Raw genomic sequence first — 11,878 nt, 5'->3', positions numbered from 1 at the left:
ATTTTTTTTGATATGTTGTAGAACTGATTTTTCTAAGACAGAAAAAAGTTGTTTGACGAAAATCTGGGGAACGGTGAATGAGATACAGATTTTTTAATATTTAAAAACTGGGGGAAAAAGGGGCGTAACTGCCCATTTTTACACCTTATTCCCCCAGTTTTTAAATATTTAAAAATCTGTATCTCATTCACCGTTCCCCAGTTTTTCGTCAAACAACTTTTTTCTGTCTTAAAAAAATCAGTTCTACAACATATCAAAAAATTGTTTTCCTCCGGAGCCTGACTTTAAACATTATTTTGAGAATGGTTGTAATTTTATTCCAGAACTTTGTGGTCTGGTAAACTATAATATGCTGAATTACAACTTCAAAATATGTTTATTTTTTATTTTCTCAGTATTGATAGCACAACATGTTTGATTCACCTGATAATGTACAGATATTATTGTGCACTTTCAAATTACATACATCATTATGACCCCCCTCCCCTTCTTTATGAAGGGGAGGGAATATTTTGATATGTTTTACAACTGATTTTTCAAAGACATAAAAAACAATTTGACTATAATTGTCGGGAGTGGTTAATAAGATGAAGCTTTTTGAATATTAAAAAACTTGGGAAAAGATGGAAAATGGGTAGTTATGCCTCTTTTCCCCAAGTTTTTAAGTTTTCAAAAATATGTATCTCGTCATTAACTGCTTTATGCTTTTAATATGCTTTTTTGTCTTAGAAAAATCAGTTGTACAACATCTCAAAATTTGTTTCCCCCCCTGAGCCTGGATTTAATGGACACCAAACAGTAAAGTGCTAATCTTAAGAAAATTATCATCATAAGGTATGGAGGCCTAACTCTTTGAAAATGACATTTCAAAACTGGGAACAGTAAAAAAAGATGTGTAAAAAGATTAGAGCCTTCCTAAACCAATCGAAACAAGACACTGTCTACTTAGATGGAATTCCACCCTTGGGAAGGCTATTTGGATAAGAATACCAGTAATTGCCAACCAATCAAAATGTAATTGAAAAACTGAATTTGTAACTAGGCTCCATGGCGAGAGAGTGTTTGAAGCAGGTCTCGCGATAGGCGCATCCTGGTGAGATTGCCCGAGCTACGCTGATGTGTGTCATGGTCAGAAGATGTGTGACGGAAGCAGACAAGAGGTATCAGCCGGGGCAAGCATACCACTGCTGGGAAGGTTTTGAACTAAAGTGCGTCTCTGTTAATGGGTGCTCCTGTGGTAACATGAGTGCAGTGAAAACCTGCTAGTTGTTATTGTCTTAATCAACATTGAAGGAAATTAATCTGTTATTTGATATACATACTGATGCAGTGTTGTAAGATAAGCTTTGTGTGTAATCATAGAAAATTAGAGGTGGTGAATTTGTTGTTATCAATTTTTAATGATGATAAGAATTATATTATGAGTTACTGTATGATCCTGATATTATGAAGAGTGTATACATTGAAATAAGAATATCACTCCAAATATTGACAATGCCATCTTTATTCTACATTTCGCTTTTATTTAAGCATCATCATCATGTGTACAGTAAATTGACTTGAATCCGTTGTAAGACTGTGATATGGCTTAAAATTTATAAAATGTGATATAATTAACTATTTTGTTTTTTTAATCATATTAAATATATTTTAAAGAATGTTACAACTTAAATGATGAACATATGTTACCAGCTCTGACCAAACCATTGGTTGAAATGTTCTTTAATATCGCTTCCTTTCATGAACTGTTAAAACCTGAACATATTTGAGATTCCCATTCTCTGACATTTTGGGTGCTGGGGCAAAATTAGAAATGTCAGCAACTGTAGGATTTGCTAGAGCTGGTCATATATTATGACGATGCATATTCTTGGCCTAATCATGTAGGTGTATGTCATTAGTGTTATTTTATGCTACTGCAGTAGTGTACTTTTTTGCATATTTTGTATTTGATTGAGTGAGTCTCCGAATATTAGCCTAATTAGAAGTATTGAATATTATTATTAATATCGTACCCCTATCAACCCTCAAAAATCTACTTGTGTCTTGCAGAGATGTAGGTTTCAGAAGTGATTGAGCAGCTATGCCAGTCTTGCCTATTCAAGCAGAATTAATATACAGGTGAACAGTAGGCTTAATATTGTATCCAGGTGGCCACATAGCAAATCTTCTGAAAAATTTAGCAGTGACATCGCTAATTAAACAAATGTAACATGTTCATACAATATAAACAAATTTCATGACTTTGTTTTATTAACTGGAATTTTCTTACAATTACTTTTTGAGCTAATCAAATTAAAAACAAGATGCCAATTTCAATTTCATAAAAATTATATGATTTTTTTAGGCCTATTACTGTATTTACTATTTTATGTTAATAATTCAGAAATGTTAATTTTAGATTTTAGTTTTCTTGATGTTCTTTGTGTAGTGGAATAATATATATAATAATAATAGTAATAATGATATATAAGTATGAATTTTATATCACCTATTATATATAGTGCCATAAATTCTTATAACCTGAAAAATTGTGATGCCAGAAATTCTTTCAATTTTATGGCACTATGCTCTATGTTTGTCTCTTATACACATCTAGATGTGTATAAGAGACAGCACTGAGTATTCATTGATAGGTAAGCTGTCTCTTATACACATCTAGATGTGTATAAGAGACAGTATACACACGCATATTTATATATTATGTATTGGAACTATAACAATACCATTTTTGTTGAACAGTGTTAGAATTTAAAAACTGATGACACATAATAAATACATCCTTTGTAGTTGACTAAATGGGCATCATGGAAAAGAGTAGAAGGTTAAGGTTAGTCTAAGTTATGTAATGTATAGAAGGCAATGTATATAGCAAATATTGTACAGTTTTATGAGTTCCATGTAATGAAAATTTTATTTTGTATTCAATCAGAAGTGTGCTTATTTTGTATTGTGTAGTCTGAAGCTACCATCCAATGATAGCAGTGGTGTTTCTAGAAGGCTTGAAATGGGGGTGCTGATGGAGGTGGGGCGAGGGTGAAGCGTGGGGAGGGGGGTGGGGGCTGGATGGTGAGATACGCCACTGAATGATAGAACATGATTGTAAAGATGTGTGGAATCCGTCGTATTGGGATTGGGTTGGTTGAGGGAAAGTTATTCAGCAATAGAATTAATGTTGAAAGTTTTCTGACAATTAAGTTTTATATATCATCTGATTTAGTTTTATAATTGTCCTTGCTAATATGGCTAAAATTTAAATGAACTTATTGTTACTAGATAAGCTTTAAATGAATCACCTGTGTTTCGATTATGTTGACGTTTTTTGAGCATCGTTTGTGAGTGTACCTGATCATATCAATGCTAGGTTACTTATTTTAAGTATATTGTTATCCCTGAAAAGTACCGTAACAATTTTAAGCAACAATTATATAATATTAATTACGAAATTTGGAAAAGCACTTTATATTTTTTCCAGAAAAAAATACTGTCAATACTTACGCCCTTGTAACTCTATAATATATAAATCACCATGGATCCCATGTGTACTATTAAACGGGGAACTTGATTTTGAAAAAAAAAAACCGTCTGTATGGGGAATTAATTTGGTTAGTGTTGTTCAACCATGGTGACTTTTGGGTTACTGAATTATGTGTCGACATTCGTTGCTATACATACCATACTTTATTAACACATTTGCAATGTAATGGATGTTAGATCATGTCTCCAGTTCCTATAACTTCGATAAACAATAAATACAACTGGCATTTTGTAACTCTTTAGTATTCTTGTATGTATTCGCTGGATATTACGGTTAACAACTCCACATGACTGGAAGATGCATTAATGACTGAAGTGTTTTTATAAAGCTTAAAAGTGTAATTATAAAAAACACTGGGTTGCGCTTATTTATGATTTAAGACACTACTGTACTCTGTACAGTACATGACGACATACAGTAAGTAGGCAATCAGTTGCATACAGTATGTCGTTTATGTGTATTGTTTCTAATTACCCTTTTTAATGTGACAGTCTCTTGGTTTTTTTAATTTACGACGGACAGTTGGATAAATTTAATTGCCGAATGATTAAAGTTACAAATTAATTTGACGGGTGATAGTCGCCGTACGATGTTTGGCGGAACGCAGACTCTGCATTCGCAAAGCCAAAGAAAGTTCAAACTCCTCAGACGCACGTCGTCTGACGGACAATTTGTCAGATTTCCCGCCGAGCTCAGTTATCGTCAAGTGTAGCTGTCAGGGACTCAAGCCTGGGCTAATTTATTTGTAGTCGTCTACTTAGATTCATCACGTTCACTTTCATCATATCGTTTTATCTCCAAGTTATAATGTGCAATTATCAGACAACGAGATTGTTTGCTTTTTTATGGTGGTGCGCCAAAAATTGAATAACTAGTATTAGGAGTATGTTATTTCTTCAGCCCGGCACAAGCGTATTGTTGACTGCACCCTGCTGTGTGCTTATGGACGGGAATTACGTTTAGAATTAAAATCGCGTGCGTTCTTGATAGATTTGATATTGGGCCCGCGATCAGACTGGTCGTGCCTTACGAATACACAAGACTTGACATTCTTGCTTGGATTTCTCAAAACATTTATTGACCTTCCAGCGTTATACCAGGAGCTCCTGTCGTGAATGAACGCACTACTGTAGTTTACAGTAGGCTTACATGGTAGGCCAAACCATTTCAAAGATAGAAAGTAGAGTGGATTAGTTGCTTGAGATTGGATAAGTAGACGTTTTACTTATTTACCTCACAATGTTGTGGAATTTTAGAGAGAACGTTTACAGAAACTCAAGTAGCAGAAACTCAAGTAGCATTGTTTACTATTTCCTACTTGTTTACGTTTTGATGAATGTTGGTACATGTCAGCATGACCAGCACTTTGGATACATGTATGAATGTGAACCCATTCAGGTGGACATGTGCAAACGTATGCCATACAACATGACGCACATGCCGAATATTCTTGGTCAAGAAACTCAAATAGAGGTGGAATTAGAGATGACTGGTTACAATTACGAATTTCTTATTCGCAGTGGTTGTTCGAAAGATCTTCGATTATTCTTGTGTGCTGTTTACACACCGATGTGCAATGTAGTTTCGTATGCTCCTTTCCCGCCATGCCGAGATCTTTGTGAAAGTGTAAGAAAAGGTTGTGAACCAGTAGTCAAATCAAAGGGATATGACTGGCCGAATCGACTTAGCTGTGAATCTTACCCTAAAAAAGGACTTTGTTTTGACAAGCCTAGGACTAAAGTGACTGTCCCACCCAAAGGTGTACGGCCAACGAAAACGGCGTATCCTTCAACTTCTGTTATTAATCCTAAAGTGACCGTCCCGCCCCAGGATCGACCAACAGCCCATAATCCATCAACTTCTGAAGCCAGAAAGGCGTCTCCTTATTCTTCATCTTTAGACCTACAGTCAGACAATAGAGGTATATTAACAACGAATAGAACTATGCAATTCCATTTAACAACATCGGACATTAAAAATACTGGCCATTTAAATAATTCAACCTTTACCATTTTAGCGCTGCTTATAGGCTTTTATTATATGTTATTCTCGTAGTAGCTACGGTACTGGCTATTGAAAATATTTAATCACATCGTGTTCCGTACTTTGCTTGAAAATAACTGATGGGCCAAATTGAGCTTTGGACTACTACCTGGATGTGAATGAAGTGTTTAAAGTCAGGTCTGTTATTGGATAAGAAGTAAACATCTCACATTTTGTTCGTTAAAGTAAAATTAATGCTATAAATTCGCACACCAGTGATGGATTAAATCAGAATCCACCTTTATGTATGTAATGAGGACTAGTTTTTATAATTACAACTATTTTATTTATTTTTTATTGTTTTCAAGTAGGCTTATACCATGGCTGCAAAATCTATCTGGAGAAGAAATTTCAACTAAAAGAAGTAGCATTATTAGGGTTTAGTAGGGATAGTGCTGGTTCTTATTAGACGAACATTTTTAAGAATTTGTCTCCACTTTATCTGAAGTGGTATAGAACTATTGGACTGAGTATTCATTGATAGGTAAGAATAAGAGCAACACTACAAATTTTAAAGGCGGTCTTGTTACTTTTGAGACTATAACGCGAAAGATTTTTTTATAACAGCTTTTAAACAGTTCAAGATGGTCCGCACGCACGATCGATGAACAAATTATGTCTCGATAAATCAGTATAGTACTATGGATAAGAAGAAAATCAATTTCTTTTCCGGAAAACGTTTCGAGGAATTTTGTCGAAGTGATTGACAAGTTGGGTTTGAGGAATACGTGCAAGTGGAGTTCGAGTGGACTCGTGACTGTTGTTGGTTCTGACAGCATGCGATGTTTTAAAACACTTGTGTACTTCAGTGATTCATGAAGAAGTTGCTTTTTAGTCATCTTTCTGACGATCTCAATTTTGTTATTGCCTGTCCGTACGGTGTAATTATGTTAAAATTTCATCACTCAACTTCTAAATAATAACAAAGAAACATAACTGTTAATCACAATAATATTGTATTCAGTTATTAACAGCCGGCAATCCTAGCCGGCAAATGGTCACCAAATCCTTAATTGCTGGGTTACATTTAACTCTCTTTTAGAAGTTTAGCAGCTAAGCTATATTATATTAAATTTAGCCTTATAAACTATTGAACATGGGCATAAATATCGGTGTAGCGAATATCTCCATTTCTTTATAAACATAGAGGGCGCTACGCCTAAGTACTGAATACAACATTATTTAAATCTTAGTCATCTATTATATTGTTTTAAAATTACATATGAAAGTAAATTATTGAATTGTTAATATAGAACAGTAAGTTATTCGTTTATGCCAATCCTTGTCCAGTGCTTAGCGACGGAACGGACACTTTGTTATGTTCTTCACACTGCACTGACCATATAAATTTGAACAAAATGTCGCCATGTATTAATTGACCGAATAATATGGAAACTCCTTTTAATGTTTCCTGATGAAGTATCCTATACGTGTTTTGCTATGATTTTCCATATGATGAATGTCAATGTAGGCATAGGTATACCCATCTTATATAGTACACCTTATGGCATATAAATAAAATTTACAAGAAATAGAAATTATGTAGTTAGGCCTATTGTATTTTTATCTGTAGTATTTGTAGTAATAAAATAAATGTACGGTACATCATATTATGTAATGTTCAATGTTATTAACACCATGGCCTATTAACCTATATTATTCGAATCGGCATTGGGGATAAAACATCGTTGCTATAGCGGAGGACCAGGAAATGGTCTTTGAGCACCCCTAGCAAGAAGAATAATAAAATATAGACAAGTAAACAATAGTTTGATGTGGTCATTTAAAACAATATTTATTAAATATTAATATTCACAATGACCTTTTAACTAATATAAAAACAAAACGTATGCCTATATTATCTAGATCAATGATTTATTCCTCTTTTCAAACACTCTAAAAGCCTCCTCTATGCTGACGATCTTAAACGCTATAGAACTATCTTCGCTCGAGGATGCTCGCGGGCTCCACGAGGATCTGGACACGTTGTAGGCCCTACCGTTGGGCGTCAGCGTCTTGTATGATACTACATCCCGACAAGTGTAAGGTTTTATCAATTACATTGAAAAAGCATCCTTTGGAATTTGACATATTAATTTTATTACGGCAAGGGCCAACAGAGTCTTGAGGATGATGTGGCGCAATTGCAGATCTTTTGATATTCCTACTAAACGCTTTCTTTATCTCACATTGGTTAGACCATCTTTAGATTTCTGTTCTGTCATTTTTAATTCAATATCTAAATGTAACTCTAAACGAATCGACAGGATACACTTTATGTTTTTGCGCTTCATCAGTCCTGAAACATTTGACCCTCGTCGTATTAACAATAATATAATCAATTTCGACGATGCCATCATTGACTCGGTCAATAAAAAGTTAAATGTTACTTGTCCATCTTCTAAACGTATGTACCTTGATCTTTTGTTCCTGTTTAAATGTGTGAATGTGTTTGATTGTAACCTTATCTCGTATTTCTTACATAAAGTCCCTGGTTGTGGTCTTCGTCAACGTGATTTATTTTCTGTTTAGTTTTAATGTCTAAAAATGGTTTTATTTCACGATTATCTAGTTTGTATAATGATTTTGTTACAAAATGTCCTGAAGTTGATATCTTTTATAATTCTTTAAATATGTTTAAATGTCACCTTAATAATTATATTTCTCATTGATCATAGTGCTGTGTGTTTTAAGTGTAATTTGTAAATATTTTAAGTGTTATTTAAACGTAATTTTAATTGTAATTTTAAATAATCTTTAGTAATTTATACATTTATTATAAATATAGCAATATTTATTATAATTATAGAAATAATAATAATAATATTAATAATAATAATAATAATAATAATAATAATAATAATAATGTAATAATCTTTTTATACCTTGTGATTTTATTGTATTTATTATATTTTTGATGTTTATTGCAATTTTCGCCTGTAAGTGGGAACGAACAGTTTCTGTGGACGATTGTTATAAGATAAAAAAATAAATAAATAAACTATTTCAACTCTAAACTACAGCAACCAATTTATCACATAGGAAGTAAGGGAAAACTTTGCGCACTTAAACAAAAGGAAGGATAATGGATTACAGATCATTATAAAGACCGAGCCTACAGTGTATTTTTATTTCTATCTAAGAGCCGAAATAATTATAAGCTAAAATATAATTCCAAGGCCAGACTACGACAACCCACGTGCGCTCGAGTAGTAAGCCTTATTTTCGTTGTTTAGCACCCTCTATTGATGAGTAATTAGCATTTTAGGTAAACGACAGAACAAGAATTCTTTATTCATTTTTTTTTGTTAGTCATATAATTCTTCGAAATTATGTTGATCTGTAGGCTGAATTATGGGTTATTTTATTGGACTTTGGTTTTAACTTTGGTTTTTACATGCTGACACCGAATTACAAGATGTCTGACTTTCATGCAAGTGAGTATGCCTACGGTAGGCCTACTGTATTATATTCAGTAGACCTATAACCATAAGCTATAGGCCCTATCTGTCTAATTTCACTTACAAAATTAATATTCATTTGTTGTGGTCTTTCTTCGTCGTAAGAATAGTTTGTCGACCATAAATAATAGTAGTATATTGTTGTCAGCATAATTATTATTTATTATTATTAAACGTTAAATAATTCATTAGGCTTAGAATATTACTTTATTCACTAGTAATTAGCGTAACGAATCCTCTGCGCTTCAAACTACCGATTTTGTAAATGTAAGTTTAGTCACCTAGCTAATTATAATATAATTATTTCCAACACCACCGTATTGCAGGGGTAGATAAATAATAGTTTCTCATAATTTCCCACATCATTTAGTATGTTATTGTTTTGCTCAATGTCATTGGATGCTCTAAAGCCGACTGACCTCCGCATAAGATCAAAACTCTTTCTTCTAGAATCACCGCAGCTCTAATAATTGGAGTATATTAGATAATTTTGTGAGCATTTTCTGGGCCGATTCTTAATTGGATACACTCGTGCTTAGAGACTAAAACTCTAAACAAGGCTAAAATCCGGTTCGAATTGTTGTCATCATATTGAATGAGCCCAAAATAATAATCACCCGAAGTAACCTGATCGTCGAATATTTTAGTCATGTTTATTAACTGCAACCTGCACTATTGAGTGTGAATAATTAAACATACCAAACAAACTGTTTTGAACTATAGGCATCCAACAGTGAGCAGCTAATCCACGATGCTCTACAAACTCTCATTATAAGCTTGCACCAGTATTATAAAATTGACTTCTTTTATCAGTACAGCTAATTAACTAATTTATTTATTTATTACATATTCGGCACAAAAATCACAAATTATGAAATGGCCAGAGGGGTGCCAAGAGGACACCATGGGATGAGAGCCCAACACGAGATCATTAAAACTCCCTGGCCAAACCATAAAAAACAAAACACGGAGGCAAAAGACTATTAAAGAATTTTTGTTTTAATTATAGAGCTCATTAATAATGGAGTGGTTTAAGTTGTTTAAATAAAATGAAGCAAAATAGGCCTGTATGTAGATTTTGAATTATGCGCGTTCAGCTTCGTTACCGTACTACTAAGGTGGAACCGTATTAAATAAACTATGCAAAATAAAACACTGGTAGTAGGCCTATAGCATTTTATTGACTAGGCCAAACTATTAAGTAATTATTAATTACACATGTATAATAAATAAATATTATTTAATAATGTGCTACCAGTATTTTAATTCACATAATATTAGCTACATTTTTCGGGACCCTGCAATCATATCATGCTATTGATGTAAACATGCTTAGCAATACAAGCTTCATTGGTTGAGACGTGTCGTGCATATATCAATATTTTTACCAAAAAAAAAAAATTTTAAATTTTAAATTTTAAATTTTTTAAATTATTTTTTTAAAAATTTGTTTTAATTTTTAATTTTTTTAAATTTTAATTTTTTTAAATTTGTTTTTATAATAAAATACGGTAGAGAATAATAAAGTGCTCAATAGGACATGATGGTATGAAATCAACGAAAGTTCCTTATTATAGGCCTAGTTGTATGAAAAAAGAGGTCTCCCGTATGCCTTCATACAACTTGAGGGCTTACCAATTTGTTTAACAGCTTATATAGCAGCTATATATCTGTCTCTTATACACATCTAGATGTGTATAAGAGACAGGTATTATGCCTATACTCTTTGAAGTTCTTTTTCCCCTTCTATTAGTGAAGCAACTACCCACATAAATCCTCAGATCGTAAGCATCACTTCCGCAGCTTATACTCACTCCTAAACAATTCTCGCCAAGTCATAAACAACAAGAACTCTTCGTAACTAGAAATTGATAGGAAAATAAACTAAGTGTTCTGTAGCGTGTGTGGCTTCCCGACACACAAAGGGATCCCGACAAGTGTTCGGAGTCATCATCGCCCTGCTTCAATAGGCCATCGCTCCACCATGTCATTTCTATTTTTTAGAATGAAGTTGATGAACCGTAGAAACAGATACTCAGTCGTGGATTTATCAGTCTGGTCATACACCACTATTTCAACATAATACTCATAAATTTTCAGAAAAACTCCAAAATCACATGTCATTGACCCGGGAGCACCTCTTCTATTTAGGCGTATAGGTCAAATAGAAAGTTTTTTCTGGTTTTTTTAATCACAAATTTGTTCTGTGTTTATGAGTGAATCCTCTGGCTGGATTGGTGAACAAAACAAATGAATTCCTTGAGTGATGAAATGAAAGAACACTTTAATCTGATTCCCCCAAAAACTTAAAATGCCAGGATAGGCTATGCTGGTTGAATACTGCAATTTGTTTATTTGAGATTTCATCATTAAATTTCGCGATGTAGGCCTATATTTCATTGGAGATTAAAGATTTATTAGAGTCCCTATTATGTTATTAGATATTAGAAAGATATTTTTTTTTCTTTTTGAATAAAAAAAGAGAAGAATTTGTAGCGCTTTAAAAAGAAACCCCAAATATAAAACCCAAGGAGATAATAACAAATGACAACAGCAGCAACAACAACAACAGTAATATCTCATATTGGTATTTACATACACAACTAAAAAGTCCCGGATAGACAGTCAGTCAGTCTCAACACTTTTCACAAATAGCGCCAAAACCGTGGGTTGCATAGATGCTATAGACCAAAAATTGTCTGCTAAAATTATTGCAATAAGTTGCAATTTTATATGATATAAATTGTACTTATATTTTATATATGCCCCCTACACGTCTATATTCTTCAAACTTCAGAGGAACCCACAGTGAAACGGGGATGATTGGCTAAAATTG

At 33.3% G+C, this 11,878-nt stretch overlaps 2 protein-coding genes across 4 annotated transcripts in view; both read left to right on the top strand.

Moving 5' to 3' along the window:
• The window catches only part of LOC117114287 (cyclin-dependent kinase 14-like), a 57,729-nt gene extending 55,148 nt beyond the window's left edge, over nt 1-2,581 (top strand). For all 3 annotated transcript variants that reach the window (XM_033257907.1, XM_033257906.1, XM_033257908.1), the window contains one exon: nt 2,053-2,581. The gene's annotated coding sequence lies outside the window, so the exon portion shown is untranslated. The remainder of the gene's footprint in view (nt 1-2,052) is intronic.
• A 104-nt stretch (nt 2,582-2,685) lies between these two features.
• LOC117114318 (protein mom-5-like) lies at nt 2,686-7,646 on the top strand. The gene has a single exon (XM_033257956.1). The coding sequence runs from the start codon at nt 4,778-4,780 to the stop codon at nt 5,591-5,593; it is 816 nt and encodes a 271-aa protein (XP_033113847.1). The 5' UTR covers nt 2,686-4,777; the 3' UTR covers nt 5,594-7,646.
• Nucleotides 7,647-11,878: the final 4,232 nt, after the last annotated feature.

Source organism: Anneissia japonica, unplaced genomic scaffold (genome assembly GCF_011630105.1).
Source record: "Anneissia japonica isolate Jap-2015-1 unplaced genomic scaffold, ASM1163010v1 scaffold2994_len2133135_cov197, whole genome shotgun sequence".
NCBI lineage: Eukaryota > Metazoa > Echinodermata > Crinoidea > Comatulida > Comatulidae > Anneissia > Anneissia japonica.
The sequence above is the reverse complement of the archived record's forward strand: the minus strand, read 5'-3'. Positions and strand labels throughout refer to the sequence as shown.